General features: G+C 54.8%; 2 protein-coding genes across 3 annotated transcripts in view; one reads left to right on the plus strand and one right to left on the minus strand.

Moving 5' to 3' along the window:
• The window catches only part of Tmem104 (transmembrane protein 104), a 56,910-nt gene extending 37,423 nt beyond the window's left edge, over positions 1-19,487 (plus strand). For both annotated transcript variants that reach the window (XM_055592565.1, XM_055592566.1), the window contains exons 9-10: positions 931-1,024; positions 15,872-19,487. In XM_055592565.1, the coding sequence (XP_055448540.1) occupies positions 931-1,024; positions 15,872-16,632 (855 nt within the window). In that variant the 3' untranslated portion in view covers positions 16,633-19,487. The remainder of the gene's footprint in view (positions 1-930; positions 1,025-15,871) is intronic.
• Positions 19,488-21,588: 2,101 nt separating this feature from the next.
• Positions 21,589-26,763, minus strand: part of Grin2c (glutamate ionotropic receptor NMDA type subunit 2C) — an 11,323-nt gene continuing 6,148 nt past the window's right edge. Inside the window, exons 7-12 of the mRNA XM_055592092.1 lie at positions 26,362-26,487; positions 26,004-26,233; positions 25,519-25,679; positions 24,885-25,072; positions 23,404-23,636; positions 21,589-23,090 (exon numbers count right to left, since the gene is read on the minus strand). Of these exons, the coding sequence (XP_055448067.1) occupies positions 21,960-23,090; positions 23,404-23,636; positions 24,885-25,072; positions 25,519-25,679; positions 26,004-26,233; positions 26,362-26,487 (2,069 nt within the window). The 3' untranslated portion in view covers positions 21,589-21,959. The remainder of the gene's footprint in view (positions 23,091-23,403; positions 23,637-24,884; positions 25,073-25,518; positions 25,680-26,003; positions 26,234-26,361; positions 26,488-26,763) is intronic.

The following is a 26,763-nucleotide window of genomic DNA, read 5'->3' on the forward strand; positions in this document are numbered from 1 at the left end:
AGTCACATACCTCACAGGCCAGCAGTCTAAAGCAAGGTTCATTTTTTTTTTTTTTTTTTTAAGTTAAGCATTTTCCCTTGGTCTCCAAAGAAAAGAAAACAAAGTGGGCCAGTACCGCAGGCACCAGGTCCCGGAGCAGTTCACCTCTCGCCCTGGCGTTTTAACTCCAGCTCTCCTATGTAGATGAGGATGACCTTGACCTTCCAGTCCTCCTCCTTTCCCCTCAGAGTGCTGGAGCAACAGGCCTGGAATAGTGGGCATGTGCCACCACGCTTTGTTTACGCAGGGCTGGGGACTGAACCCAGGGCAAGCACTCTACCAACTGAGCTGCTTCCCCGTCCCAGTCCCTCTAGGCCTTTGCTGTCAGTTCAGGACATTTCCGTAAGTGGCCCCAGCAGCCCTGGCTCTCGTCCTCTGGCTTCTCCTCCTTGTTGAAAGATGACATCTTTATCCACTCAACTGCTTGTGCCTATCAGAGCCCTCTCGTCCCCTGTCCCCTCTGTCCTCTTTTCCCTGTGATGGTGAGGGCCTGTCTGGTATTCCTTCTGGGTCATCTCACTGGTGTTTCATCCCTGAGCGGCACTCAGTGTGGCACACTGCTGGGCCTGAGGCCCCTCATCGGTACCTGGTGAAGTCTGCAGAGTGGATTGGGTGGAGGGCCCAGGATTTAGCCTGGACCTTGCCTAGAAGTGGCGGTGACATCCAGGAAGCATGAGTAGCGGAGAAGTGAGGCTCTCACTCCCCTATCCGGCCATCATCCTTGGTATTCATCTTCAGCGATGCTGGTGGGCCTGGGGAGGCTCTGTCAGTTTGTCCAGGTGTTCACCTGTGTTTCTGCCATGCCTCAGCTGTGTGTGAGGCTCAGTCCCCTCACAGCCGGCTCTGTGTGTCCGCCTCTGCACACCACCTCATTGCTCTTTTCATCCCCAGGCCGTCTTCACCCTCCTCCTTGGTCCTTTCACCTTCTTCGATGTCCAGAAGACAAAGTATCTGCAGATCTTGACCTCTCTGATGAGATGGATTGGTGAGTCTAAGAAATCTCCCAGTTCTCTACGCTTCTCCCTGGTCCCTCCCCCCACCTCTGCAGAGAAGCCAGGCAAATTCCCAGCTGGGATGTGGCAGTGGCTCAATCGGCCTGCCTGGACCTCTGACCTTTCCAGAGGGCGAGGAGGAGGCAGGTGCTCTGTCGGCCTTTTACTGCTGGGGAAATTTAGTACCAAAAAAGTGAGTGGCTTTTTTCAGGTCACATTGAATGGATGGAACTGGGCTAGGACCTGAACTGCTAATTCTGGTCCAGCCTCCTTCACATGACCATACTAGGTTGCGCTGTGCCCCGTGGAAGGGACAGGAATACCATTCCGCCTAATCGGGTATAATGTGTGGCATAGTCATAAAAACCCAGTGGATCATGGTAGCAGCTACTTCTGAGCCTTGAGTCTTGGACCGCCGGAGTGTGAAAAGATATGCACGCCGTCTATAGTGACTTCTGACTAACTGATAACCAACACTTCTGCCCTCTGGTAGATGTTAGGGATCTTCCCCCTCAACCTGGGTTAATAGCCAGTGTGTTCACTTCCACCATATCATCCGGCCAGCCACCTCCGGGAAGGAGCCAGCCGCTGGTGCAGCAGGACTGAGAGCAATCAGCTGTGGGGCTGCCATTGCCTTTCCTCTGGCTATCTGTTGTGCATCTGACTTTCCCACTATAAAGGCTAAGAAGGGATGGAGCGGGCATGTCATTTAGTGGAGTGCTTGTCTGGTATGCATGAAGCCCAGGTTTAGCCCTCAAGTACTCAGGAGATAGAGATAGGAGAACCCCAAGTTCAAGGTCACATCCAGCTACAAAGTGAATTAATTCCAGGCCAGCTCCGGCTATGTGGGACCTGTCTGCACCCCACCTCCTGGCCCAGAGTTTCTAGAGAAGTTTGAATTGGGCTCCTTCTTCCTGGTTGTCCTCCTCAGCCTCCTTTACCCCCATCAGAACCAGGGCCGCAGGTGCTGCTGTTGCTACTGCTGGTTCCATGTGGTACCCCACCCATAAGGATGATGATTCTGCTGAGGGCCATTCACAGGAAGTATGTCCAGAAGTTCTGCTAGTTCTAGGACATTCTCCCAGCCCTGGCTCCCTCAGCACAGTAGAGGAACCAAAGGAGTCCTGACTTCCACAGTGGGAAGGCCAGTCATCCTCCCAAGAAACTAGAGCACATTCCGCAGCATGGGGGCCAGCCCCCCAACACCTCTCTAATCCAGGAGCCCCAGAAGCCTTGTTACCTAGAAGTCAAGGTTAGCGGGGGCCAGAATGCAATCCGTTTCTCCTCTCTTATATCTTGGCTTATGTGGTATGTGTGAGAGCTCCAGGGTGTTGTTGCTGCTCTTGTTGTTGTTGCTGATGCTGTTGTTACTGTGGTTGCTATTGTTGTTGCTGTTGCTGTTTTGTTGTTGTTGATGCTGTTGCTGCTGCTTCTGTTGTTGCTGTTGTGGGCGGGGTTTGGAGAGGAATGCTTTCTGTCCCCCAGCTACCTGTCTGTCTTGCATAGTTCCTTTCACTCCCTGCAGCTAGTCCTGCTGGTGCTTGCCTGTCCTTGGCCTGGGAAGGGGTTCTCTAAGCTCTGGTCTGAAGCTGAGCCCCTTCTCATTTCTTCCCATGCTGGGACAACACTGAGGGCCGAGCAGGAGGGAGTCAGCAGCAAGTGCTTTGGCCAGCGTGATGGACTCCTGTATCAGCCCGTAAGAAGACAGCAGTCCTAATGCTGAGAGTTAGCTTCTGTAGTTTTGACGGAGTGTCCATCTAAAGACAGAAGCCTGGGGCATGTGGTGGCACACATTATAATCACCACACTTAGGAGGAGGAGGCAGGAGAATCAGGAATTCAAGACCAGCCGCAAATGCATAGAAAAACCAGTTTAAGCTACATGAGATTCTGTCAAAAAGAACAAAAGAGGTAGAAGGAAGGAAAGCTTGTGAAAGGGAAATGAAGAGGTTAACAGTAAGTAAATGTTCCTTGCAAGTGCTAGGATTGGGTCAGAATTACAGCAGAACTCCTGATGCCCGCAAGCCCCAGATCTTGGAATGCTCCCACTAACCTGCCTTTGCTTCCTTTCCATTCTGCCCTCCCCTGAAATCCAGCCAGACGCCTGGGTATGTTAGGGAGATGGCTCGGTAGATAAAAAGCACTTGCCATACAAGCCTGAGTTTGGCTCCCCAGAACCCACATAAAAGCTGGACACAGTAGCACAGGGGTCTGGGATCCCAGTTCTTATGGGAAGACGGGGGCTAGACACAGAGTCTCCAGAAACTCAGGGTGTGTGCAGCAACAGACAGAAGAGTCTGTCTTAAAACAAGGCGGAGATGAAGACTGACCCCCAGGGTCATCCTCTGACTCGTTCACACACTTTCACCAACGTTCACAGGGACCAGTGCATGCTCCTAGCACCTGTGGTGGTTTACAGCTGCCTGTAGCTCCAGCTCCAGGGCACTCTGGTGTATCTGCCCCGCTGACACCTGCCTGCATGTGCAGAGATACACATACATACCCACATGCAGGCAGATATGCACACGCACGCATACACACAAACTTGATATAATAAAATATATTATAAAATATAATAACTTAAAATAATAAAAACAGGTGTGGAGAGGGGGCTTAGTCATTGAAGGCTAGAGCCCACAACCAAAACTTCAAAACTTAATCTTAAAGAAACAAAGTAAGGCTGGGTGGTGGTGGCACACACCTTTAATCCCAGCACTCGGGAGGCAGAGAAGGCAGGTGGATCTCTGAGTTGGAGGCCAGCCTGCTCTACAGAGTGAGTTCCAGGACAGCCAGGGCTACACAGTGAAACCCTGTCTCCAATAAAACAAAACAAAAACAGAAACAAAAAATAGAGTGGGAAGAAAGTTCAAGGCCAGCATCAGGTATATAAGCAAGTTCCTGACTCAAAGGCACTGTTCCTCTATGGGAACTGCCATCTTGCCTCTTACAGGGCAGAAGAGCCCCCAACTCTACCCTGATACTCCTGGGGCCTCCAAGCAGCCCCTGTGTGCTACAGAGCAGGAGACAGTGGTCTTGAGGGTCTGTGACAGCTGTGGGAGCCTGAGCAGAGATGCTGCTGTCTTGACATTGTCTTTGCGACCATTTGCCTCTCTTCTCCCTCGGAGTTGAGAGATAATCAAATGTCAGGAGTCTCCCAGGCACACTGCTGTTGGTGACAGGGCACAAGGCAGTCATTTTTCACTGTGAGAGACTCAGACCTTTGGACTTAAAAAGCTGGGACTCCCAGTGACAGAGCCGCCCAGGAAAAGGAAAATTGCAGTTAAGTAAACTAAACCATGGTGAGCATGGTTAAGCTCCCAGCTGGGGCAGAGGAACTGCCAGGACGGTTCTCTCCTCAACTAGAAGCAGGCATTTTCCCCTACCTGACTCAAGGTCTTGCTCTGAGGAGGACTAAGCAACGGAAGTCCCCAGAGCCGCACTAGACAGGCCCTGTTCATGGAAGGGACCTCAGCCTGCCCAGCTAAGGCCTGGGATGCAAGGGTGTCCCTCCTCTGGGCCAAGCTCACCCCCAGGCAGTTCTAGAACTCCGCTTGGGCAGTAATCTCAGAAGCCCTCGGGAGCCTCTGCCAAGTTGTCATTTTGCCTCTGAGAAGCAGCTGTGTGACCGGCCCCCACAAGACCCTCCTGCCCTCCCTCTACCCCTCTCTCTTCCCACCCTATTCCCCTCCCTTTTTAACCTCCCTCCTTCCCACACTTTGCCAACACACACCCTCTCTCTCCCCTCTCCCCAAATGAGGGCTGTCCCTTTTCAAGAGCTGAGCAGGGAGCTGAGGAGGCAGTAAGCTGGGTCGGGTTCCAGAAGACAAGAGGGAAGAATGGGCACCAAAGGGACCGGAAAATCGTGAATAAATGTGCTGAGCCGGAAAGTTTCTCTCACTTAATTAGGAATTTGTTCTGCCATCTGTTGAAATGAAGCTGGGGTCGATCACAGGCCCCCAGAGCTGCGCCCAGGAGCGCAGGCCCTGCCTCTGCCCTTCCCTCGCTTCATTAGTTGCTAAGTCCCCTTGTCGTCGCACAGTGGGATTTGAAGACTTAGATGGCCTTTGCAAATAGCCAGTTGTCCAGGGAAAGTGTCAGAATATAGGTGACAGATGCCAACGTGGATTCGTTTTTCGTGCCAGACTGGATTTTTTTCTATGTGTATGAGTGCTCTACCTGCATGTATATGTATGCATACTACATGAGTGCCTCGTGCCAGAGGGTCAGAAGAAGGCATCAGATCCCCTGAAACTGGAGTATCAGGCAGTTGTTAGCCGTCGTCGTTGTGGATGCTAGGAATCAAACCTGGGTCCTCTGCAAAGAGCAACAAGCGCTCTTAGCTGCCGAGCCATCACTTCAGCCCTGAGTGCACTTGGATAATAAATGCCTCTGAGTGCACAAGGACAAGGAGACCTCTGCTGCGTGAGCACTGCACCTTACCTGGGTGCCACAGCTGCTGGTTGTCCCTGCACCTTCTGGCCTCGCTCCCTAAAGGGGCCCAATGGCATCCTCTCCCACTGTGCACAGACCAAGCTTCCGTCCTCTGGGACCCTCTTGTGTGCCGTGGCAAGGAAGACCTGCCTCGATGAGGGCTGTGAAGGTGGAGTGAGATGGATAGAAGGTGCTTATTAGACCCGTGCCTGGCACCCGCTCAGCCCTCATGGCCTTCACTGTCAGCTGTCCTCAGAATGAACCTTCCTTGGGACTGGCTGTGAGGTCAAGGACATTACTTCAGCCGTGTCCAAAGAAACAATCTATGATGCCCAGTATCAGCAAGGCAGTCTCTTCTACCCCCTCCCCCACGCCCAGCTGCAGTCCCCGCACCCCAGCCTCTACTTGCTAGCGCCACCTGAGAGAGATGAGCAGACTCTCATGTTATTCGGGTATGGGGACTTATCTTTAGTCCCAGCCCTCTGTGAGCAGCAGGTGGCCAAGGGACATGTTGCCAGCTGAGGAGGTACCACCCTTCCCTCCCACGGGTCCAGCAACCCAGCCTGCTGTCCTGAGCCCTAAGCAACAAGACTTGGACCTGTTGGTGGCTCCCTCCCTGAATATCCAGCTGGCTGCTCCACAGGAGCGCTAGGGCTGAAGGGGCCACAACAGCATTATGACTTCAATCCCATTACCCACCCACACTGGCTCCTGCACAGATGCTCCCACTTCAGCTCCCAACAGCTGGCTCAGTGCAGGGCACCCCGTCGGTGTTATTAAAAACGCAATTCTTTCTAATAAAGGCCGCTGTGGAGCACCACCGCCCTCCTCTGGGCTGTCACGGACCCAGAGGGCTTCCTCCCCTCTGCTTGTGTATTCAGAACTGACGCCTCCTGGTCTCCAGCTCCCCGCTCCCCTCAAAGTGGGTCAGACACCATCCTCGCCAGGCATCCGTAGATGAGCTAGGACTGTTCTGCCTGGGGAAGTTGCTCAGTCCTGCTCTCCCACCCCACCCCCTACAAGTGCCCCAGATTTGTTTTCTAAGCCAGCAGGCAGGGTGCAACTAGGCAGTGGTGGCAAACAAGGCCACAGGTCCCCAAGAAGAGACCTCCATCTGGGAACGGGGGGGGGGGGCTTTCTGGTTTCCACCTGTCCCCAGGTCTGTGGTGGCTCCATGGAGAGTCTCCCGGTGGGGCTGCTCTGATCTGTCTCAGGCAGCAGTCAGGGGTCTTGTAAGCCTGGGCCATCTGTTGTCCACTGTTGCCAAGTAGCCTTTGAATTCCTGTGCTGCCCCTCAACTGCCGCTACTCAGGAGCCCAGGAAAAGCCTTGACCCATCTGCATGCAGCCAGCCTCCTTGTGCTAACACTGTCCTGCCCAGTGGCCACTCTCTAGGACTCTTGGTGGCTACTCCACAAGTAGAGGGAACCCAACAAGTCCTTGGTGGTCTTCATTGTACTCTGAGTTTCCTAGACATTCTCTGTGCACAGGAAGAGATCAATGTGTAGAGAGGAACTTGGGGTTTCTGTGGACGGGCCATTGGGGTGAAGCAGACATGCCACCAACCATTCCTACAGAAGAGCCAGCTGGCAATTGTACCCTTGACCAGCATCAGTCAAGACCAAGCAGAACGCTGTGCTAGGTACCAAGAGAAGGAAGCCATTCTCTTCCAGCCTCCCATCTCAACAGGTCCACTTGTTAGCAGCTCTGATCTGCATGTGTCTCGGCCACCTGCAGACCTACCCACCAGACATGAACTGCTGATCCACCCAGAGGGTTGGTGGGACCGCTAATGGACACTCCCAAGGCAGGGGAAGGCACATGTGGTCAGCAAAGAGAAGGAACTGATGCTCCTTCAGGCTGTCACCTCTCCCAGTCTTCCTCATTCTCCTCTCCTCCTCAGTCCATCTGCACAGGCCGCTCTGGAGGGAAGACAAGGCAGCCTTCGGTGGGGAGGGCGACAGTGCCCGAAGCTTTATGTTTCAATCTTCAGGAGGAGATTAGCTGGCTCACAGCCAGGCTCCTGACTCTTCCGTCCCCACAGTCACTAACCAAGCTGCCCTGACAACTCAGGGATGAAAAATGGAGACTGTGTTTCCCAGGCTCCACCTGTGTGCACCGAGGGGGGGAAACTGAAGGATGATGAGGCCAGAACTCCTGCTTCATACTAGGAACTCGGCTGCTCAGTTCAGCCGTGAGTGTTCAGAGTGTTCAGAGTGTTCAGAGTGAGTTGTTACAGGAAAGGTCAGCAGAGGCAGGTCATGTAGTCTTGGGAAAAGTCTCACCCAGAACTCCAAAGTACATCAGGCATCTCCCACGCTTATCTTGTTTTCCTAGGAAACACACAGGAGACCTCTGGCCCCTCAGATAGATGAGTGACAGCCAGAGCAACTCAGACATCAAAGAATCTGTGGAGAGTGCAAACGCGCACATGCGCGCGCGCGCACGCGCACACACACACACACACACACACACACACACACACAGTGGAAGACACTTACCTTGTATAGCTTTAACTACCCTAGATGAGGCAAGAAGAAGCGCCAAGGATCTTTAGAGCAGGTGTGAGCTGCCTGCACCTGAGTCCCCAATATCCCAGTCCCCTGCCCTCCAGAGCCTCTCAGAATAGCCAGTGTTGGGTGTTCAGGAAGCTCCTGCAGCTCCTAGACCAGCTGGAAAGTCACCAAAGTGAGCCCAGTCTCCTCCTTTGAGCACAGAAAGTGTACCGCACATGCTGGTGTTGGGAGCCACACCTCAGCATGGAAAAGGAAGGCTGTGCCATGATAAAGGGATGACCTTCTCAGTGACTGCTGTCAGTCAGTCCCTGCCCATGCCAGTCGCCACTGCACTGGAACACTGGCTGCTTCCTTCCGCCCGGCACCAACCCCCAGCACCTCCATTTAACTTTATTATCCGGGGGGGGGGGGGTGTCTGTCTGGGGGAGGGGAGGAGACATAGAAGGGAAGGCAGAACATGCGCCGTGGTGAGCCGTTGAGATCCTCTCTCTCCTTCCACCTTGACGTGGGTTCTGAGGCTTGCACCTGCCTGCTGACCCATGTGGCCAGCCTTCTAGCTTCTCCATTTTTAAAGGCGGTACAGCAAGCTGCTCAAGATTAACACTTAGTGGCACTCGGGTTGAGCCCAGTGTAACTTGAAATTTTAGACTTTAAAAACAAAACAAAACAAGACCCTGCCCCTCAGCCATCTGTAAGATGCAGCAGCTTCTCAGGGTAGCACTGATGCCCCCCACCCTTCAAGCTCTTTTCCTGTGTCCGAATGTGCGCCCTCACCCCCATTTTGCAGGTAGTTAGTCCTATTGGTTAAAGAATAACGGGCAATCACTTGTACCTGTTTTAAAGCCAGGACGCCTCTTGCTTCTGAGCTCTGGCTCCTGTTGCCTTGTCAGTCTCCCACCCCAACCCCCTAGGACTCAGCTTCAGGCAGGACCTCTGGCCCTGTGTCCTGGGAGGGCAATGAGGTAGTGAAGGACAAAGCTGTATTGAAGTCCTCCACCAGACCCAGCTCCCCTCGGGAGAACCAGGCCTAGGCACTGATGCGTGCGCACTGGCCATTCATTATCATTAGCTCTGGCACGTTGATTCTCTGCTTTGGAGAAGACAGCGCTGTCCTCCTGACAGCCACAGTGATAGATGGCCACCTCAGTGGATGGCTGCTTCCTCATATGTGCTAAGCTGGAGCCAGAGCCACAAATGAGACTTAGGAAATGGCAGAGGGTTGAGCCTGTCCCAGGGTGGGTACTGGGACCAGTACAGAGCTCAGAGTTGAAGGGGGAATCCCCCCTCTCCAGGAACCATGAAGGAAAATGGCTGCTTGTAGGAAGCACCTAGGGCCTTGGCATACTGGGACAGTGTTTGTTGGATTCATCCGAGGCTCTGAGAGCTCCAGTTTCAAGTATCTGTGTACCTCTTGTGCACTGCAGATTAGGGCAGGACTGTAGTGTGTAGTCTGGTCTTAATGGACATATGCCCTCCTCACCTGGTACAAGCTATATGTCTTGACCTTTCAGGCCCTGCTGTAGGCCATGGGCTGGGGTCAGGTTCCAGCTTCACATGTATCAAGACACCCTCTTGCTTGGTGGCCTGGGTCCCGTGCGATTTTCCGAGCTCCTAGGCCTCCCTTCTGCAGAGCAGGACACGCTGGCTGTCACAGCCCAAGGGGACTCAAGCCTTTCATCTTTTTTCACTCAAGATATTAGGGATTGAACTTGGGCCTTCCTTGCACATGCCAGGCAAATGCTCTCCCAGCTGTGCTGCCCAGCCCTCCTTTCACCTTCTAAAGCAGTGTCGCAACCTCCAGTCCGGACCTTCCATTTCCCCATGCAAATCAGGAGAAATGACCAAGGCTTAGAGTTAGGAGATTCAGCTTTTCTCATGATTAAACCTTAAGGCTGAGGTCCGGACACAAAGCAGGGATCTCTCAAATTCCCAACAAGTCAGTACATCGCAGGTACCCACAAAGAACAGCTGTTCACAGTGTGAACCCCACTGTCCCATGGGAATATACTAAAGTTTGGGGATGGAGAGGCAGCCAACTGGGTCAGAGCACTTCCTGCTCTTCCAGAGGACCAGAGTTCAGATCCCAGCATCTACACCAGACAGCTCACAGCTGCCTATAACCCCAGCTCCAGAGGTTCTGATGACCTCTTCTGGCCTCCCCAGCCACATATGTGTGAGTATGCCACACATATGTGGCATACTCCTAAATAAAGTAAAAATAAATCTTTAAGAATATACTCGATTTAAAAAATACTTATTAAACATATCAAAGTATATGCTTTTAGCTATAATCCGTGTGAAAAAAATAACGTTGGGCTTGGTGGCACACACATGTACTCTCAGCACTTGGGAGGTGGAGGCAGGAGAGTAAAGAGCCCTAGATCATCCTTAGCTACATGTAAGCTGGAGGCTACCCTGGGCCATATGAGTTGTGTGTAGTTGCATGCATGTGTGTGTTTGCCATGGCATGCGTTTAGAGAGCAGAGAGCCAACATGCAGAGCCAGTTCTTTCCACCACAAGTCCCAAAGATTGAACTCAGGCCGTCCAGCTTGGCTACAACTCCTTTATTCACTGAGCCAACCTCCTGGCCTAAGCTCAGGGCTTAGGCCACCTTCTAGGGGAGACATCAGCATACTCAGAAGTGCCCCATGTCATTTCAGAACTAGTCACAGGGAAGAAGGAAATAGTAATGCCACTAAGAGGGACTCCATGTCCCACCTTCACCGCTATCGTGTTCCCAGGGAAGGGTGTAGGGGAGCAGTGGTCCATGGCCTCAGCATCAGTAGAACCTAGGCGGGTGGCCCAGTTCCTGCCAGCCCACAAGATGCTGGGATCCTGCAAGCAAGGCAAGGTCCTCGCATGCTCAACATCCAAGACCAAGGACGGCAGCTAGGTCACTGGCTGGACGGAGGAGGAGGTGTCCCCTCTCCACACACAGTGCAGGCTTAGCACTTAGGTGCTGCCCCAGGCTGCGTTCCCAGTGCTGAAGACTGGGGCTGCTCCCTGCTAACTCCAGGTTCTGCCTGAGAGTTGGGAACTGAGTGTGCGCTTAGGAGAAAAACCAAACCAGTTCCCATAGCCTCTCATCTGTTACAGGTGCCCTAATGTCGGGCTCCTGCTCATCAGGAATCTGGCCCCAACAAGCGTGTAACTCCATTGTGTTCACCTGGCCAGTAAATCCCTGCTCACCTTCCCCCACCCTGGGGTGAGTCCCTGGAAGGCAGGGCCTGCTCCAAAAGGTAAGGATTCAGGAGAGTGCTGTTTGTTTATTCTGAGGCTCTTAGGAATCAGCATGCCTCTGTCCTTGGCACGTATCCAGGAGGGTGTGGCTGACGTTTCTGTCTGCTGAGAAGGTGTTCTGATGTCAGACAGACAGCTCCCGGAGGGATCTATCTGGCTCTTGACCGCAGAAAGGAAGGAAGAAAGCCATCCGGGTGCTGTAGGGCAGCTGGTGCCTCCCGACACGGGGAAGGGGGACGAGAGGCAGTGCCCGCCTTTGTCTCAGCCCCTCAGGTAATGGCTTGCCTTCCGCACCTGTCTCCCTCCTCCTTCCAAGGAGTTAGATGCTGGGAGCAAGCTGTGCCTCAAGGTGAATCGATATGGCAAGGCCAGCTTGCAGAGCTTAGATCAGCTGTCAGAAGTCTTCTTGGAAGCGGCTCATGGCTTCAGGCAGAGTCGGGGACTGGGAGCCTGGAAACTGGAGGGGCACCCGGCTCTTCATCTTTGCCTTGCAATGAGCCCTCCTACCCCTTCTCTCCTAAACCAAGAGCAGGTGAGGCAGCTACAGACTCTGGAACAGAGCAGCCAGGACCAGGCACCCACCTCCCCTCAACTCTACAAGATGGGCTTCCACCCTTGAACTTGGACCATTCTCACCACAGGGATGTCATCATCCATCCTGCCCCGAAGGTGGCCACTAGCCAGTTCCTTCTTTTGTTGTGATTATCTTTGACACCTTTCATCTTTTGGTTTTCTTGCACTCTGGATGCCTTGAAGAGAGGGCCTGCGTCTGTCTTGTGCATTTACCCGAGTGACCAGAATAGTGCCAACATTCAGCAGACACTCAGCGAGTCTGTTGAGTGAGTTGAGTGACCAATGAGTGAATGCTCAAGGCCAAGCCTCGGGTTATACAAGGACAATTGTTTCTATAAATGAGAAAAGTACCCTGGCCTCCCGCCCCCACACCCTGTCATTGTACAGATGCTCTCCCCAGGCCCGCTGTCCCCATGTGATCTGATGTCAAGCTCTCACGAGCCTTCTGAGTCCTCCCTGGCTCCTCGATGCTTCCTCACACCCCTCGGGGTGTGACTTCCAGTGTGGAAGCAGGTGTATGCCCGTGTATATGGCTTCTCGGAGCCTCCGGTAGGGCGGGGCAGAGACAGGGACACCTGGCACTGCCACCCGGAACTGCAGGCCCTGCTCAAGGGCAGACCCCTGCAGCTCTGATGGGGACATCCTGGATGTCCAGAGGCCACTCGACATCTTACCTCCGTGTCCATTTGTGTGTCCCCTGCAGCTGGAGGTGAACAGCGGCATAAGCCCGGGCCCCGGCAGTCCCCTGTGCGCCTTCTGCACTGTCAGTGGCTCCCGGCCTGTCATCTTATTTCACCTTGATTTATTAGCAGACCTAATGAGTTTTCGGAGCAGCCGCCTCCCCAGGGACGGGGCGATCAATCTAAGAGATAGCTAGTGAACTCTGCTGCTCCTCTGGCACCTGGGGAAGGCGGAAGGTGCCAGGGACAAAGGAGTCTGGTCCCAGGAGACTGAGGTTTAGTCTTGCAACTTGGTCTTGGGACCTCTTCAGGTCAGAGCTCCTAGCCCACCCCACCCCGCTTCTTTCCCTTCTCTCCTCAGTGTCTGTCCAGTTAGGGACATAAATGCTTCTTTTGGGCGTAACTGTTTGAAAGCCAGACCAGCACTCTTCCCTTCCCCTTTCTGTTCCCAGGGGACAGTGCCATCCAAGTGTGCTCAGGTGATGGGGAGTCAGTGGGCCCCTTCTGATGGACTTGGCTGGGGCTCTCCCTCAGGCCTCTCTGTACACTTCCTTTGCCTCAGCAAGTGTCCCCACCTGTGTCTGGCCAAAGTGTTCCTTGGACTCGTGCATAGAACTGCCTCCCTTCCCCAGGTGTGAAGATGTGTCTCCTTTTGGGTTCCCTGGGCCTAGTGCACAGTAGGCCCTCAGGAGTTACCTCGTCTCTGCTTAGACATGGTACCGTGCTTTTCCCTAACCTGATCTGGTGGTCTTTGTATGCTGTCCCCATAGCTGGGTCATTTTTCACAGATAGTGCCCAGTGTGGCTAAGTGGAAGGAGGGAGAAAAGGGACAGATGAGCCTCTCTCCTTCAGGAAGCTGCCATTCTACAAAGTGGCCCTCCAGGACAGACTGAGATTGGGTTAGTCTGGATTAAACCTGGGTCTTTGTGCATACTAGGCAAGCAGTCTACCACTGAGCTCCAACTGCAGCCCTCTGCTTTCATTACTAACAGAGTTTAATGTGTATATGCCTGTTTAAGTGTATGCCACATGTGTGTGCCCAGCTGGTGTGCTAGGCAATTGTAAGATTTGTGCTGAGACCTGAACTCAGGTCCTCTGGAAGAGCAGCAAGTGTTCTTAACCACTGCTGAGCCATCTCTCTAGCCACCTTTATTTTGAGGCAGAACCCCACATATTTCCCCAGGCTGGCCTTGAACTCACTGTGTAGTCCAGGCACTGGCTGTGAACTTACCATCCTACTTCCTCAGCCTCCTGAGTAGCTGGGGTTCTAGGCCTGTACCCATCAGACCTAGCTTGGTCACTAATCTCTGGAATCACATCAACAGATAAGACTAGTTATGGCTGGCCATACTGAAAGTTCTAGAAAAGCCTAACATAAGGATGCAGGCCCTGGAAGACCATGTCAGCAGCTAGATGCTAGAGAGAGAGAGAGCCCAGCCAGAGTTGTCCAGGCGGCCGCCCTGAACAAGCAGGCAGTCACCTATCCACAGTTCTTGAGGCTGTCCCAGAGAACCTAGAAGGAATAGCCAGCACCTGATGCCAAACATAGCCATAAAGACCTGCCATCTTGCCCTCTCTAAAGACCCAAGGTTCAAGCAACAGACAGCTGCAGCATTTCTCCCCTGGCCTCTTTCCAGATTCGTGCTGGCTGTGGTCAAAGCCTAGAGCAGGGTCAGGTCACAGGTGGCCTCCCAAATGGTGATGATAAAACACAACTTAAATCTTGCCTTTCGATGATGGCTTCTCCCTTGGCTCTCACCCAGTGTCCTCCCTATGGTGGCACAGCTGCCTGCTCCCACCTCCTGAATAACTAGCCAGCAGGCACTTGAACCACCGTCCAGCAGCCATGCTGTTCTGAGGCTCTGGGGCCCTCACTGGCACACAGGGCACCACTTCCAGCCAGCTAGAGGGTTCCCCCACGCCATGCCTCAGTACAACTCCTGCAGCTCCCTGCACCTCTGTGATGAGCTAGACTCCTGGGGCCTGGGGCTGAGGCTCAGAGAGGAACTAGCCAATGCTTCCCTTGGCCTGGCCGGGTCTGGAAAGATTTGTGATGCCCTGGAGCAGGAGTGGTGGTGGAATTGAGCCGCTGTGACAGCTGAAACCAATCATCATCTTTATTGGCAGTTTTCACGGGTCTGTTCCGAGCTCCCCCCTCCCATCCTTTCCCCATGTCAGGCAACTCTGATTAAAAGTAATGGATGGCTCCAGCCCACTCCCAGGCGTCCTGATGGGAAGAGATGTGGGCCTGGCTTCTTGTGGGTCCCAGCAGAACAACCTCTCCCAGGAACCACGAGGTGTACCAGTGTCCTGTGGAAGACAATACGGGTTCCCCAGCTTCAGCCTGAGGAAGAGCCCTGATCATCTAAGACAGGACATGCCAGACACTTCTGTCCCCACCACTCACAGAGAAGTGTCACATGCCCTGTGCACTTGTCCCAGACTGCAGGGAGTAGTCAGACCTGTTCTAAATAGAGACAACAGGGCTCTATAAATTCAAAATGGAGACCAAGACTTGGGGTCTCTGTGCGTGCTGAGTACTGGCAATCCTGGATGATGTCAGTAGAAGATATGAGAAGCTAGAGAGACCTAGAAATGCCCTCTTCATTGCAGGAATCCTTGTCCGTCAGTCATGCTGTAGTACATGAGCCTCAGGTTCTAGAAGCGAGGCTGGTGAGCCAGCCCACAGGTGGAGGGTTTGAGAGGAGGCCTTCTAAGAGACTGCCAGGTACAGACAGCTGTCTCTACAGAGCCCGACTGCCTCAGACACATAAGGTCACAGATGCTCTTCTGCAGCAAATTTCCTAACCCCCAAGCCCAGAAGAGTGGAGACATGTGCCATTTGCTGCCAGCCTTAGGAACAGCAACTCAGGGCTCCTGTCTCCAGCTTTGCTCTCCTGTGTCCTTTCTTCCCTGGAGTGACCCCCTCACCATGTCCCACCTGCTGCAGACCCTGGTCACCCAGCCCTACACACAACTGCCAGCACCCCTGCCCTCTTACCCACATGTAGCAGGGGACTTGTGCCTACGAGATGCCTCCTCCTCTCAGCCCCTCAGCACCCCATGTCCCACACCCAGCCTCGCTGGACAGAACCTTTGAACCGAGGAAGAGAGAAGAAATACGTGCTGGCCAGGTCTGCCTCTGACAGGAAGCTGACGGAGCCCCTGAGGGAGTCCTTGAAGGGGACGCTAGTAGCTCCTCATCAGGATCTGTCACCCAAGCATTTCCTGTCTCTGGATCACACCCAGGCCCTGCTTCTGGAAAGGGGGGGAGAAGAGGATGGGGGTACTCTGAGGTTGGGGGTTACAGTTCCTTCCCCAGGGCCTTTGCACAGCCCCGCAGAGCAGAGTCTGAGCAGGCAAGCCAGTTCGTCCTCGCTGACCCCCTCTTTGTCTTGCAGCTTTTGCCATCATGATTGTGCTGGCCCTGGTGCGCATTGGAAACGGGCAAGGAGAGGGGCACCCATCCCTAGCCAACTTCTCCGGGGTCCAGAACTTGTTGGGGGTATGTGTCTACTCTTTCATGTGCCAACACTCCCTGCCATCCCTCATCACCCCCATAGCCTCCAAGCGCCTCATCACACGCCTGGTGTTCCTGGACTACACGTTGATCCTGGCCTTCTATGGACTTCTCTCCTTCACGGCCATCTTCTGCTTCCGTGGTGACAGCCTCATGGACATGTACACCCTCAATTTTGCGAGGTGCGACATTGTGGGCCTTGCGGCAGTCCGCTTCTTCCTGGGCCTCTTCCCTGTGTTCACCATCAGCACCAACTTCCCCATCATCGCGGTAACCCTGCGCAACAACTGGAAGACACTCTTTCACCGTGAGGGAGGCACTTACCCCTGGGTGGTAGACCGAGTGGTGTTCCCCACCATCACCCTGGCGCCCCCCATTCTGGTGGCCTTCTGCACCCATGACCTGGAGTTCCTGGTGGGCATTACAGGAGCCTATGCGGGCACTGGCATCCAGTACGTCACCCCTGCCTTCCTGGTGTACCTCTGCCGCAAGGACACCCAGCTGACCTTTGGCTATGGAACTGTCAACAAGCATCGGTCCCCATTCCACCACACCTTCTGGGTGGCCTTTGTGCTGCTTTGGGCTTTCTCCTGCTTCTTCTTTGTCACAGCCAAAATTGTCCTCAATGAGACCCAGCTCTGATAGCAGGCAGTGTCTTGACAACAGGAGGCAGGGACAGCCCAGCTCCAGCCCCGCCGCCTGGAAGCAGGATTTAGCTGCCACCCTGGTCGACATGAGCATGCTAAGCTGAGGCTCTTGGCCCCACCCAGGACTTCACCCTGCAGGACAGCCCTGGGAATGTGGCTGTTACACACATTCTTCCACGCCTGCCCTGGGAGGCTGGCTCCCTCCTCTGTGCGGTGGAGGAGACAGTGCTGGCACTGCTATTTATGCCAGACCCCGTGCCCTGTCCTGCAGCTTCGACCGTCCACTAGCAGCTGCTGCCTCTGCAAAGGCGAATCCCAGGCCCTGGCTCTCCTAACCTGGCCTGCTTGTGATGGGCAGGGTCCACTTTCCTGCCAGCCCTGACAGTTGCTAAGTTCTTCTCCTGTGGGAGGCCTGGCCAGTTCTAGTGACAAGGACAGGATGTGCTAATTGGTACCAGGGTCCCTAGACAAGAGCCGTGTGAGCTTTTGCTGTGGGTCCCAGCTCTGCCAAAGCAGGCAGATGTGGCACCCCTCCACAGGGTTTAAAGCCCTTTGCTTATGTCCCTGAAAGGGATTCTGTTCCCTGGCTTCTCCTTTGGAGCCCAGGCTCCCCATGAAGTGCAGGGTACCACTTGAGAAGCTGCGCTCATCATCCCACCCACACCCATAGTGGCTGCCTGCCCTGGACTGACAGCAGGGAGAGAACAGAGTGGCCCTCTGCAAAAGGTCAGGCTGGTGTGACACAGCCCAGCTTGCTCCCATGCTGCACTGCAACACTAAGGAGGTGGTGCCCTTAGGAGCCTGGTCATGGGCACTCAGTGACCGCACTCCCCAGGTCCCTGGCTACTGTGGAGCTTGGAGGGGTTGCCTACCACCATTCCTGTGGAAGGAAGCCAGGCTCCCAGCTGCCTCCTGTTCAGTCACGCATACACCCACTAGACCTTGGCGTGATGAGTGATTAATGAGCTACATTTTTGATGTGCCTTCTGCTTTGGGATCCAGGGATCCCTCCTGACCCTGACTTGCCCCAACCCTGGGCCTAGTCCCACCTGTCCTAGACAGAACTGCCTCTGGGGTGGAGGGTCTCAGACTCCTGCCCCTCTTTAATTTCAGTGCCTTGCTTCACCCTAGTAAGGGGACCTGCGCCAGCCACTTCTTCCCTTCTACGTCTTGCCATATTTAAAGCTTGAACTTTGCTACATTGTTGAATGTCCTGGGGACTTAGGGGCCTGTGCAGAACCTGCGAAGAATCTGGGACCCACTGGCAGCACCTGCTACCTCTGGCCCCTGCATCCCTGCCTCTAAGAATGTCTAGGTCATTATGGGCCTGTCTACAGCTCTCTCGCCACTGTCAAACATCTGTAGCTCTTAAGCATCATCATTGCCCAGCCACACGAAAACCAGACATCCCTACACTGGTCTGCCAATGCAGCATCTTCCCAGGAGACCCTGCCCCAGGGTGGGCCAAGTGAGGAAAGCAATACAGAAGCAGGTTCAGGAATAAGGAAGAGCTGCCCATCCCCCGCCCCACCCCCCTGCTCAGGCTATTTGCTGAGAACTCAATTAAAACATCTGTACTTACCCTTCTCCCTCTTGCTTAAGGACAAAGCAAATTAAATCATCTTACTGCAACACACACCTCACCCCACCCCCAGGCTCCAAACCAAATTTTGGTGGAAAATTTATTAGCATCATAAAGCCCAGGTTGATTTATGTGGCAATCTGGAGCCTCAGGAAGCAGCAGAGAGCCTGCTGCATTCCCCTCCACCCCCAAGTTAAGTTAGGGAAGCCCCAGCCTAGGAGGGAGGTGAGACCCAGTGACCACCACTGATGCCAAGCTGAAGCCCTCCCCACTGCCACTGTCTGGTTTCTTTGTTCTCTGATCTCCACCTATTGTCTGACCTGCTAGAAGTCACATGAGGTCACCTTCCTCATCACACCAGGCTTCTGTCACTGGTGGGCCCTGAGAATTGGGCACAAAGAGGAGAAAATTCAAAGGGCTTAGCGTTAGTGGGTGTGGCTGTCATTTGTTTCCCCCACAGGCATCAAGCACATTAAAAGTCTTTATATCACCAGGGTAAGGTGATAGGCTTGGTCCTGGTATCTGTTTGCAAAGAGGCCCCGAGGTTCATGGCTGGGAGGGCAGCAGACGAACCCACCCAGCCTGGCCCAGGATCTGAGTCTCTTTGGAGGAGGTCTTCTGAAACTCAGTGGTTGTCACTGCCATCCATCCGCATTGCTCTGGACCAGTCCCAAGGGCAGGCCAGGTCAAGGTGAGAGTAAGCCTTCTCCACAGAGCACCAGGCCCAGCTGAGCGTTGGAGCACAGCTCCAAGAGCTCTGGCTGTGCCTCACCTGAGACTGGTAGATGGGGCAGATGGCAAGCTGCGAGGCACTGTGGAGTGGTAGAAAATGTCGGTGGGCACCAGGCCAGGCCCAAGGCCACACAGCTGCCCTCACCACATGGGGCCAAGAGCAGCCTCAGCAACAGGCAGTGCCTGCCTCATGGGGCTCTTGCTGAAGTACCTCGTAGTTCCAGAGGCAGAGGAAGGCTGACATCTGCCTAAGGGGTTAAGTACCAAGCTGACTGTTGCCAGGGGCTGCTGGGAAGCTGGTTCTTAACAGCCAGGCAGAGGCAAGCCCTGTCGGCCTTCTTAGGGGCCGCATGCCCTGCACAGTGCTGGATACATTGTGAGGACCAAACTGCCATACCCCGTGGCCTCAGGGCAGCAAGCATCTGTAACCATCCCTCTTCTGGGGGACCCCCCCCCCCCAGATCATAGGTCATGGAAACTAAAGGACTGAGCTCATCCCGGCACCAAAGTCCTTAATAAAGCTGCTATATTACCCATGGTTGTCTCTTGTCATTTGCCAGCTGTGGCTTTAGGGGTAACCTGGGACTGACAGGACCCAGTTGAGGCTCCCAGGTACTGTTTAGCTTCATCACCTCCTAATGAAGTGTTAATCCCGTGGCTGCTGACTGCTGCACTCCAGAAAAGGGATACCAACCTGGAGTCATCCAAATCTAGGAGGCTTTGGGGAAGAGGGTTGACTGTAGATCCCTAGTCTTCTAGGAAACTTGAGGACTGCCCTCCCCTTGCAAAGAGCAAGGTAAGTAAAGCTGGAGGGTTATGGCTAGAGATGCTGTGTCACCCCAACCCCCTTTGTGAGCACTGACTCCCTGGAAAATGCTGATGTGAATATGAGCTTTTGACTAAAGACAGGAGGGAGGAAAGCAGCTAGGACAGCCACGGGAGGGAACTGGGTCAGACTGTAAGCATGTCCCACTGTGAGACAAGTGACAGGGCCTTGCTCTTCCCATGTTGCGTCAAAAGAAAAAAAACAGCATTGGGGGTGGGGTTTGTTAGGGCCTGTTAGATGCTCTTCTTTCTGTGACCTCACATTTCTCTCCCCGCCCCCCATCCCCAGTCAGACTTTCTATCTCCTCTTAGAGGTACGAGGGAGCCAAGGCACTTCCACCATGACCAGGAAGCTAAGATATCTGTTCTTGGGCCTCTTGCCCCTTCATACATTCCTAGAAAAGAACCAGGCTGCTGGCACCTGAGCCAGGGAGCCAACAGCAGGCTCAGTTCCACGTCTGAGTCTTAATCATCTTTCCAGTTCTTGGTTATTAATGATCCCGGGCAGCAAGCGGAGCAGCCTGGGCCTCCCACTGCCTCCCAGCTTCACCTGCTGCAGTCTCCTCCTACAGCTGCACACAGACCCTGGCTCAGGAGGGTGGGAAGGCCAGGACTCAGGTGCAGAAGCTGGTGGCTGTCCATTAACCCTGTCACTGCTGTGTCTGGGTCTAACGCCAGGCTCCCTTCCAGAGAGATCACTGTCGTCAGTACCCACCTAGACTCTGGATCTCGACCTGTTGCTGTTGCCTGGTTCCATCTTGTGAACAGCCATAAGGCAGCAAGTGAACATGACCATGAGAGATGGGGCCACCCATTCTTAGGATGACCAGGCTCTGGCCATAAATGGAAACGTATCTGACCTTGCCATTTTCCCTAAAACAAAACTAGAAGGGCTCAGTTCCCATGGCTCCTGCCCAAGCTTATGCTGAAGAGTCAGCATAAGCAACTATAGCACAGGACACTGAGTTGGCTCTAGGGCTCACTGTATCCATCACTCTCCTACCACCAACAGCAACAGCTTCACCTCCCTCTCTGTCACATGACATATCTGCCAGCTTCCACTTCATCCAACCTGTAAGAGGACAGCAGGACCCCAGCTTTATAGCCTTAGCAGTTCATGAAAGAGTGACTGGATACATTATGCTTACCCTGTTTGGAATGGTGGCCAGTACTTGCTCGCTTCAGAGTCATGGTTGGAGAACAGATGTAATTGCCGATGGGAAATTTGGAAAGACTGCAAACGCCATCTTTACAGAGGTCCCCAGAGCCAGTGTTACGTGACAGTAAAATGTAGTCAGCTGAGAACCTGAGGAGCTGGACGGATGGGCAGATCATCCCAGAAGTTTTGGCACAGTGAGGCTGAGCCATCCCTACCCAGGACATCACCTGTGCCCAGCTTGCAGAGACCATGGACCAGTGCCCCAGAGCAGACTCCCCAAACAGACCTTCTGCCGCCTTTACCACTGTGACACTGTCAGGCTCCCAGTGGCATCTCCCAGCCTGTCCAGACAACCACTGTCACCAGCAGCAGCCTCCCTTTTCAAGAAGACTTGAGTGGTGAACTCAATTCATCACTCCCAGAGCCCTTGTACTGAGCACATTTGCCACAGAATACCTGGAAACTAGCCCTGAATACCAAATGGCTTCTACAGCCCAGAGCCCTTTGCCAGCCTCACCTACTCTCACCTTCTTCTTGGACAGCCTTGGACCTTCTCAGACAGAGCTGTCCACATGCCCTACCCCAGAATACACCCCAGACTGTCCTGCACATCCTCCAGGATGCAGAATGAGGAGCCAGGACCAAGTGGGCTGTAAAACGTTGCTTTAATGTCCCAGTGCTCCAATGAAAAGAGATTCCAACCTATTGGAGCAAGAAGTGGGATGGCCCCATCTCAGCCCCATTTCCAATTTCCGTGTCCCCAAGGCACAGCAACCACAACTAGGAACTGGCTCACCCGTTTTTACTCCCTGTGACTGCAAGACTTCTTATGATGAGCAAGATCCCGGTGTCCACACCAGGCCCTAAGCCTGCTAAGCTAGCCACGGAAGACGTCGTCTTCACGGGGGTCCCATGGCCAGGATTTCAAAGCAGAAGTCAGAGGAGCCCAAGCTTGCCTGCCTCCTAAACCTGGCCAAGGCCAGCCACAGAATCCAGTCCAGCAGGAGCCAGAGCAGCCAGGACCTCACACTTCTGACTCCAGGCTGGAGATCCGCCTCCAGGTGCAGGATCTTGAAAACCCTTGTGTCCCACAGGCTTCCCTGCTGACCTCTCCCGGCACCCCACTGTCCCTGTAGCCCGTTCCTAGCCCCAGGGTCCTGCCTCTGTGTGATGGAGGATCCCAGGCTCCAACGAGCCAGGGGCTGTGGCTGGCACAGGGTAGAGGGTGACGGCAGACAGTCCCCCAACAGAATGGCAGGTGGCTATGGGCGTGCAGACAGACGTGCTGTCTGGGCTGCCAGGTGGCCACCCCTGCTGGTACTTGCCCCACACAAGCCTCCCGGTAGGATGGCAGCCGCATTGACTGTGACTGAACCAAGTGCCTGCAGGATGGCCGGCTTTGGGGGCATGGGCAGGCGCAGGCGTGACCGTTGCACCTGGCAGGCAGCAGACTGGATCGAGTGAAGGCTTCTGCCACCGAGCTGGGCAGGGAAGCATGGCGAGGACGTGGGACCCGCGCCCAGGCCTCGCGCAGCAGAGCCTCCCGCTGAGCCAGCTGTTCTGGCCCGAGCAGTGGCAGGTCGTCAGGCTCCGGGGGCTCCGGGAAGAGCGGGAGGAAGGGGCGCCCGGACCTCTCCGCGCGAGGGAAGGAGCTGTAGTGGCAGTGTGCGGACAACAGGGGGCGCTCCGGGAGCGCGCGCCGCTCTGAGGCTGAGAGGTGCCGCCCCGGGTGCCCGACTCTCACCGGCCACCGCGCATCCCAAGTGTGCCTGCAGGATGCTCGAGAGACGTCGGGCAGAGGCGCCCCGCACATCGCGGGGCGACCCGGGGGCTGCGGGACCCTGCGCACTAGCGGGGTGCGGCCCCCACCGGAAGGCCCCCAGCAGCTGGGATTCGGTTGTCCCGGAGGACCCGGGGTGGACGACCGCGGGCCTGCGCTGGTGGGAGCGGGTGCGCGGCGGTTGCTGCCCCAGTTCTCGATGGTGCGAGTGGCGCGGTCCAAGGAGCTGCTCACATCTGCCGTGCTCACCATGTCTCGAGCTGCCTGCAGCATCTTCAGCACATTGGCCTGGGCTGAGCCTGCTGTCAGGTCCGGGCTGGGCGGCCGCGCGGGGCTGGGGAGGCTCTGCACCCCGTTGAAGCAGCTGTAGATGCCCTAGTCAGACACAAAGGGGAGACAGGCTGTGAGCTGAGGCGCCTTCGCAGGGACCAGCCATCGCTGTCCCAGGCCTTGTTCCAAGCAACAGCTTCTTAAAGCCCCAACTGTGCGCTCCTCGTGTGTCAGGCAACTCGTGCCGCTCTGCACAGGGATCTGGTATCTTTCTAACGACGCGTTCTAGCAAACGGCAGGGAGGACTCAAAGCACACTCCTTCCCAATGTCTCAGTTCTACATCAGGAAACGGGTCCACAGGCAGCCGCGTGGCGGTGCCCGACACTGAGGCGTGTGCGGGAGGAGGCAGGCACCTACCCTGCTGAAAGCCAGCAGGAAGTCTAGCTGGGATGAGCTGGGCACCGAGTGGCGAAGTTTCCAGTAGACCAGGTGCTCCCAGGCAAAGACCAGCAGGGCCAGCCCCATGGCCACCAGCAGCATGTAGAAGACCCCAGCCATGTTGTCGATGTCCAGCTTGCTGCTCATCACCTCATTTTTCTCATTCTGGCAGATCCCCGAGAGCCACACAGTCTCCAGCTTCTGCGTCTCCCCTGACAGAGAGTACATACAAGACTCAAGTGGTTGACAAACCCTACCCACACTCCCCCTAAGCCTGGCTAGAGGATGGTTCCACATCCTTGTTTCCTAGCGGGGAGCAGAGGCAGGACAGGGCAGCCAGTAAGCGAGGAGAAAAGGCAGAGCGAAGCGAGCTGCAGAATTTGTGTCAGCCTTAATGCCCTTTACCTGCCCACTCCCATATGCTCAGTAAAGTCTTGTTTTCATAGTTATTTGAGGTAGGGTTGGCCTTGAACCTGACAGTAGGCAAGAATGAACTTCCTGCCTCCACCTCCCAAGTGCTGGGATTACAGGCTGGCACCACCACACCTGGCAGTAAAGGCTTGTCAGTTGGTTAAATTTTAGCATGCACTCGCTCATTCATGCATCCTCCCCCTCTACTCTTTACGGCTGACATGCCAAGCCCGAGCTGGGCCCCTGGGAGAGTGCAAGCACTCTTCTGTGCTCTCATTCTTCTGGGCAATTTATGGTGTGAACAGTGTTTTGGGTTTAAGGTACAGATGCTCATGAAGGCCAGAGGTGTCCAGTCCCCCTGGAGCTGGAGTTACAGTCAGTTGTGAGTTACCTAATGTGGGTGTAAGGAACCAAACTCGGGCTCTCTGCAAGAGCAGAGTGTGCTCTTAGCCACCGAGCCACCCCTGCCGCCCCAAGGCATGGGAGTGTTATGTTTTATTTTGAGACAAACTCTTGATTTGTAGCACAGGCCTCCAACTCATGAACTCTGTCTTGGTCCCCGGAGTGCTAGAGTTAAGGTGCTCACGCAGCTCAGACAACTTGTGGCTAAGGATGGAAATCCTGCAGACTGAGAGCTTTCTCTGAGTTTAGTGCAGGCTGGGCTGGCCATTCCAGCCCGTGAGCCCTGCTGCCAAGGCTTGCCTGCCTCCAACTTGGGGGTAGGCAGGTGTCTGGCCCTCATCTAGGAAAGACCATGAGAAGGTTCTTCGGGGTGGTGCTCAGCCACTCAGAACCCCCATCAGGCAACTTGGGTGTTTCTTGCCTACCTTGCCCTTTGGGGAACCCCCAGCTCTGGTCCTCACTCCCTCTTGCAAGTCACCCCTTCTGAGGTCTCATCAGTTTTCCTTCATACTTATCCCCCAAACTGCTTCAACCTCACCCCCAGAGGCCTTTCCTTGTGCAACTCGGTGCACACAGAAATGGTGGTAGAGATACTGAAAACCACAGGCTCTTTGATCCACCCTGGCCCCTAAAGTGATGGCACTCACCGTCTCCCAGGAACTGCAGGAGTGCCAGGTCTATGGCCCGCTTCCAGTGGGAGTCTTTCTGCATGGCAATGCCATAGCCAGTGGTGGCAAAGACTTTGCCAGACCCGATGGTGACCAGCTTACAGCCTTCGTCCTTGCCCGCCATGTAGTTGAGAACAGCAGCATCATAGATGAAGGCATCCAGCTTCCTAGAGACAGGCTGAGGCCTCAGGGCCAAGGACCCATACAGGTGAGAGGGAGGCAGCAAACCCAGGGCCTGGACAAGGGTCTGAGTACAGGAGCCTGCAGCCACCACGGGGAGGTGCCCTTGCAAAGAACCCCTTCCTCACTCCTCAACGAGGATAGGGGACTCTCTGCCGCAAAATATACAGCCCAGCTGCTCATCCCCTTTCACCCTTAAGAGTGTGCAAACTTTGTAGTCATCACCTCAACACATTTCTGGGTCACAGGGTAAATACGCATTTTCACTTTCAACTCCACTCTACCTCAAGACCTTCCCATCCCTCCCCAGGAGTCCCACATGACATGCCAGCTCCACTGTCCCCACCTTAGGACTCTAAGGAAGGGCTGCCTAAGGGTGCCTCCTGGGGAGACATGGCACCAGAGACAGAAGGGCGCAGGGCTGGGGACCCACCCCATCTTCAGGCTTGTGAGAGCATCCTCCACCGAGCGCTGGTTGAACTTGACCATGTGGGTGTGCATGTCACGGTAGTTGCTACGAATGTTCCTCTCTGTGCTGCCGTTGGGCACCGTGCCGAAACGGAAGGGTGGGTATTGATCTTGAGGCCGCTGAAACTACAGGCAAAGAGCAAGCCACTCCCACCCTCTTACTCTAGCCTCCCGGGTATCAAAGCCCCAGCCCCAAGTCTGACTTGCACAGCCTTAGACAGGCTTCTCCTGTCTTTTACACATGGGACCTTGGAAGCCCGGAACAGGTGGAGACTTAGCCAAGGCCACTCAGACTGTGGACCTACGCAGTCCCTCTCCCCAGACCCCCAGATTATTCCCACTGCAGCCCTAGTTCAAATTCCCCAGACTCTTTGTCCTGGGTCTGCCCTTCCAAGGTCTATCCCCATCGTTGGTGTGTCCCCACCCTCCACCTGGCTGTGGCCCAGGAACCTTCTTGTCGCTAAGGCCCGACACAGTGTCGATGTATTGCTCCTGGATCATGAAGGCCGCCAGATTAGCCGTGTAGCTGGCAAGGAAGATGACAGCGAAGAACGCCCACACCAAGACCATGATCTTGCTGGTGGTACCCCGGGGGTTCTCGATGGGGACAGAGTTGTTGAAGACCAGTGCCCACAGCAACCACACGGATTTGCCAATGGTAAAGGATGGGCCGCTGGATTCTGGGGGTGAGAGGGTGGGTGTTGGGGTTTTCCTGACCCACTGTGAAAGCGCTCAGAGGTTCCTGGTGGGAACCTTCTCACTGGCCATTCCACCATGTCACTCCACCCAGGCCCGGGGAACAGCTTACTCTTGCCCTTGGTGAGATTCTGGTTGTAGCTGACAGGGCTGAAGTACTCGAACATGAAGACAGTGATGGCGACCACCGTGAGGCACATGACAAACATCATCACCCACACGGCAGGGCTGTAGGGTTCTGGGGACCAAGACAAGTGACTCAGAGACCTGGGCCCCATCCCATTCCAACAGTGCTGAGCAGCCACAGCTGGAGACATGTGCAAAGGAGGGGCCTGGCAGCCCTGTAGATGGGGCCAAAGGCCCCTCATCCTCAGAGCAGCAGAACCCCCAAAGAGCCTAAGGAAGAACAGTAGGCAGTGTCCAATGCTTCCTCCCCTCTTCTGCTCTCAGACCTCACATCACTCCACTGTGTGTGTGTGTGTGTGTGTGTGTGTGTGTGTGTGTGTGTGTGTGT

Source organism: Psammomys obesus, unplaced genomic scaffold, assembly GCF_907164565.1.
Source record: "Psammomys obesus unplaced genomic scaffold, mPsaObe1.curated_primary_1811, whole genome shotgun sequence".
NCBI classification, from domain to species: domain Eukaryota; kingdom Metazoa; phylum Chordata; class Mammalia; order Rodentia; family Muridae; genus Psammomys; species Psammomys obesus.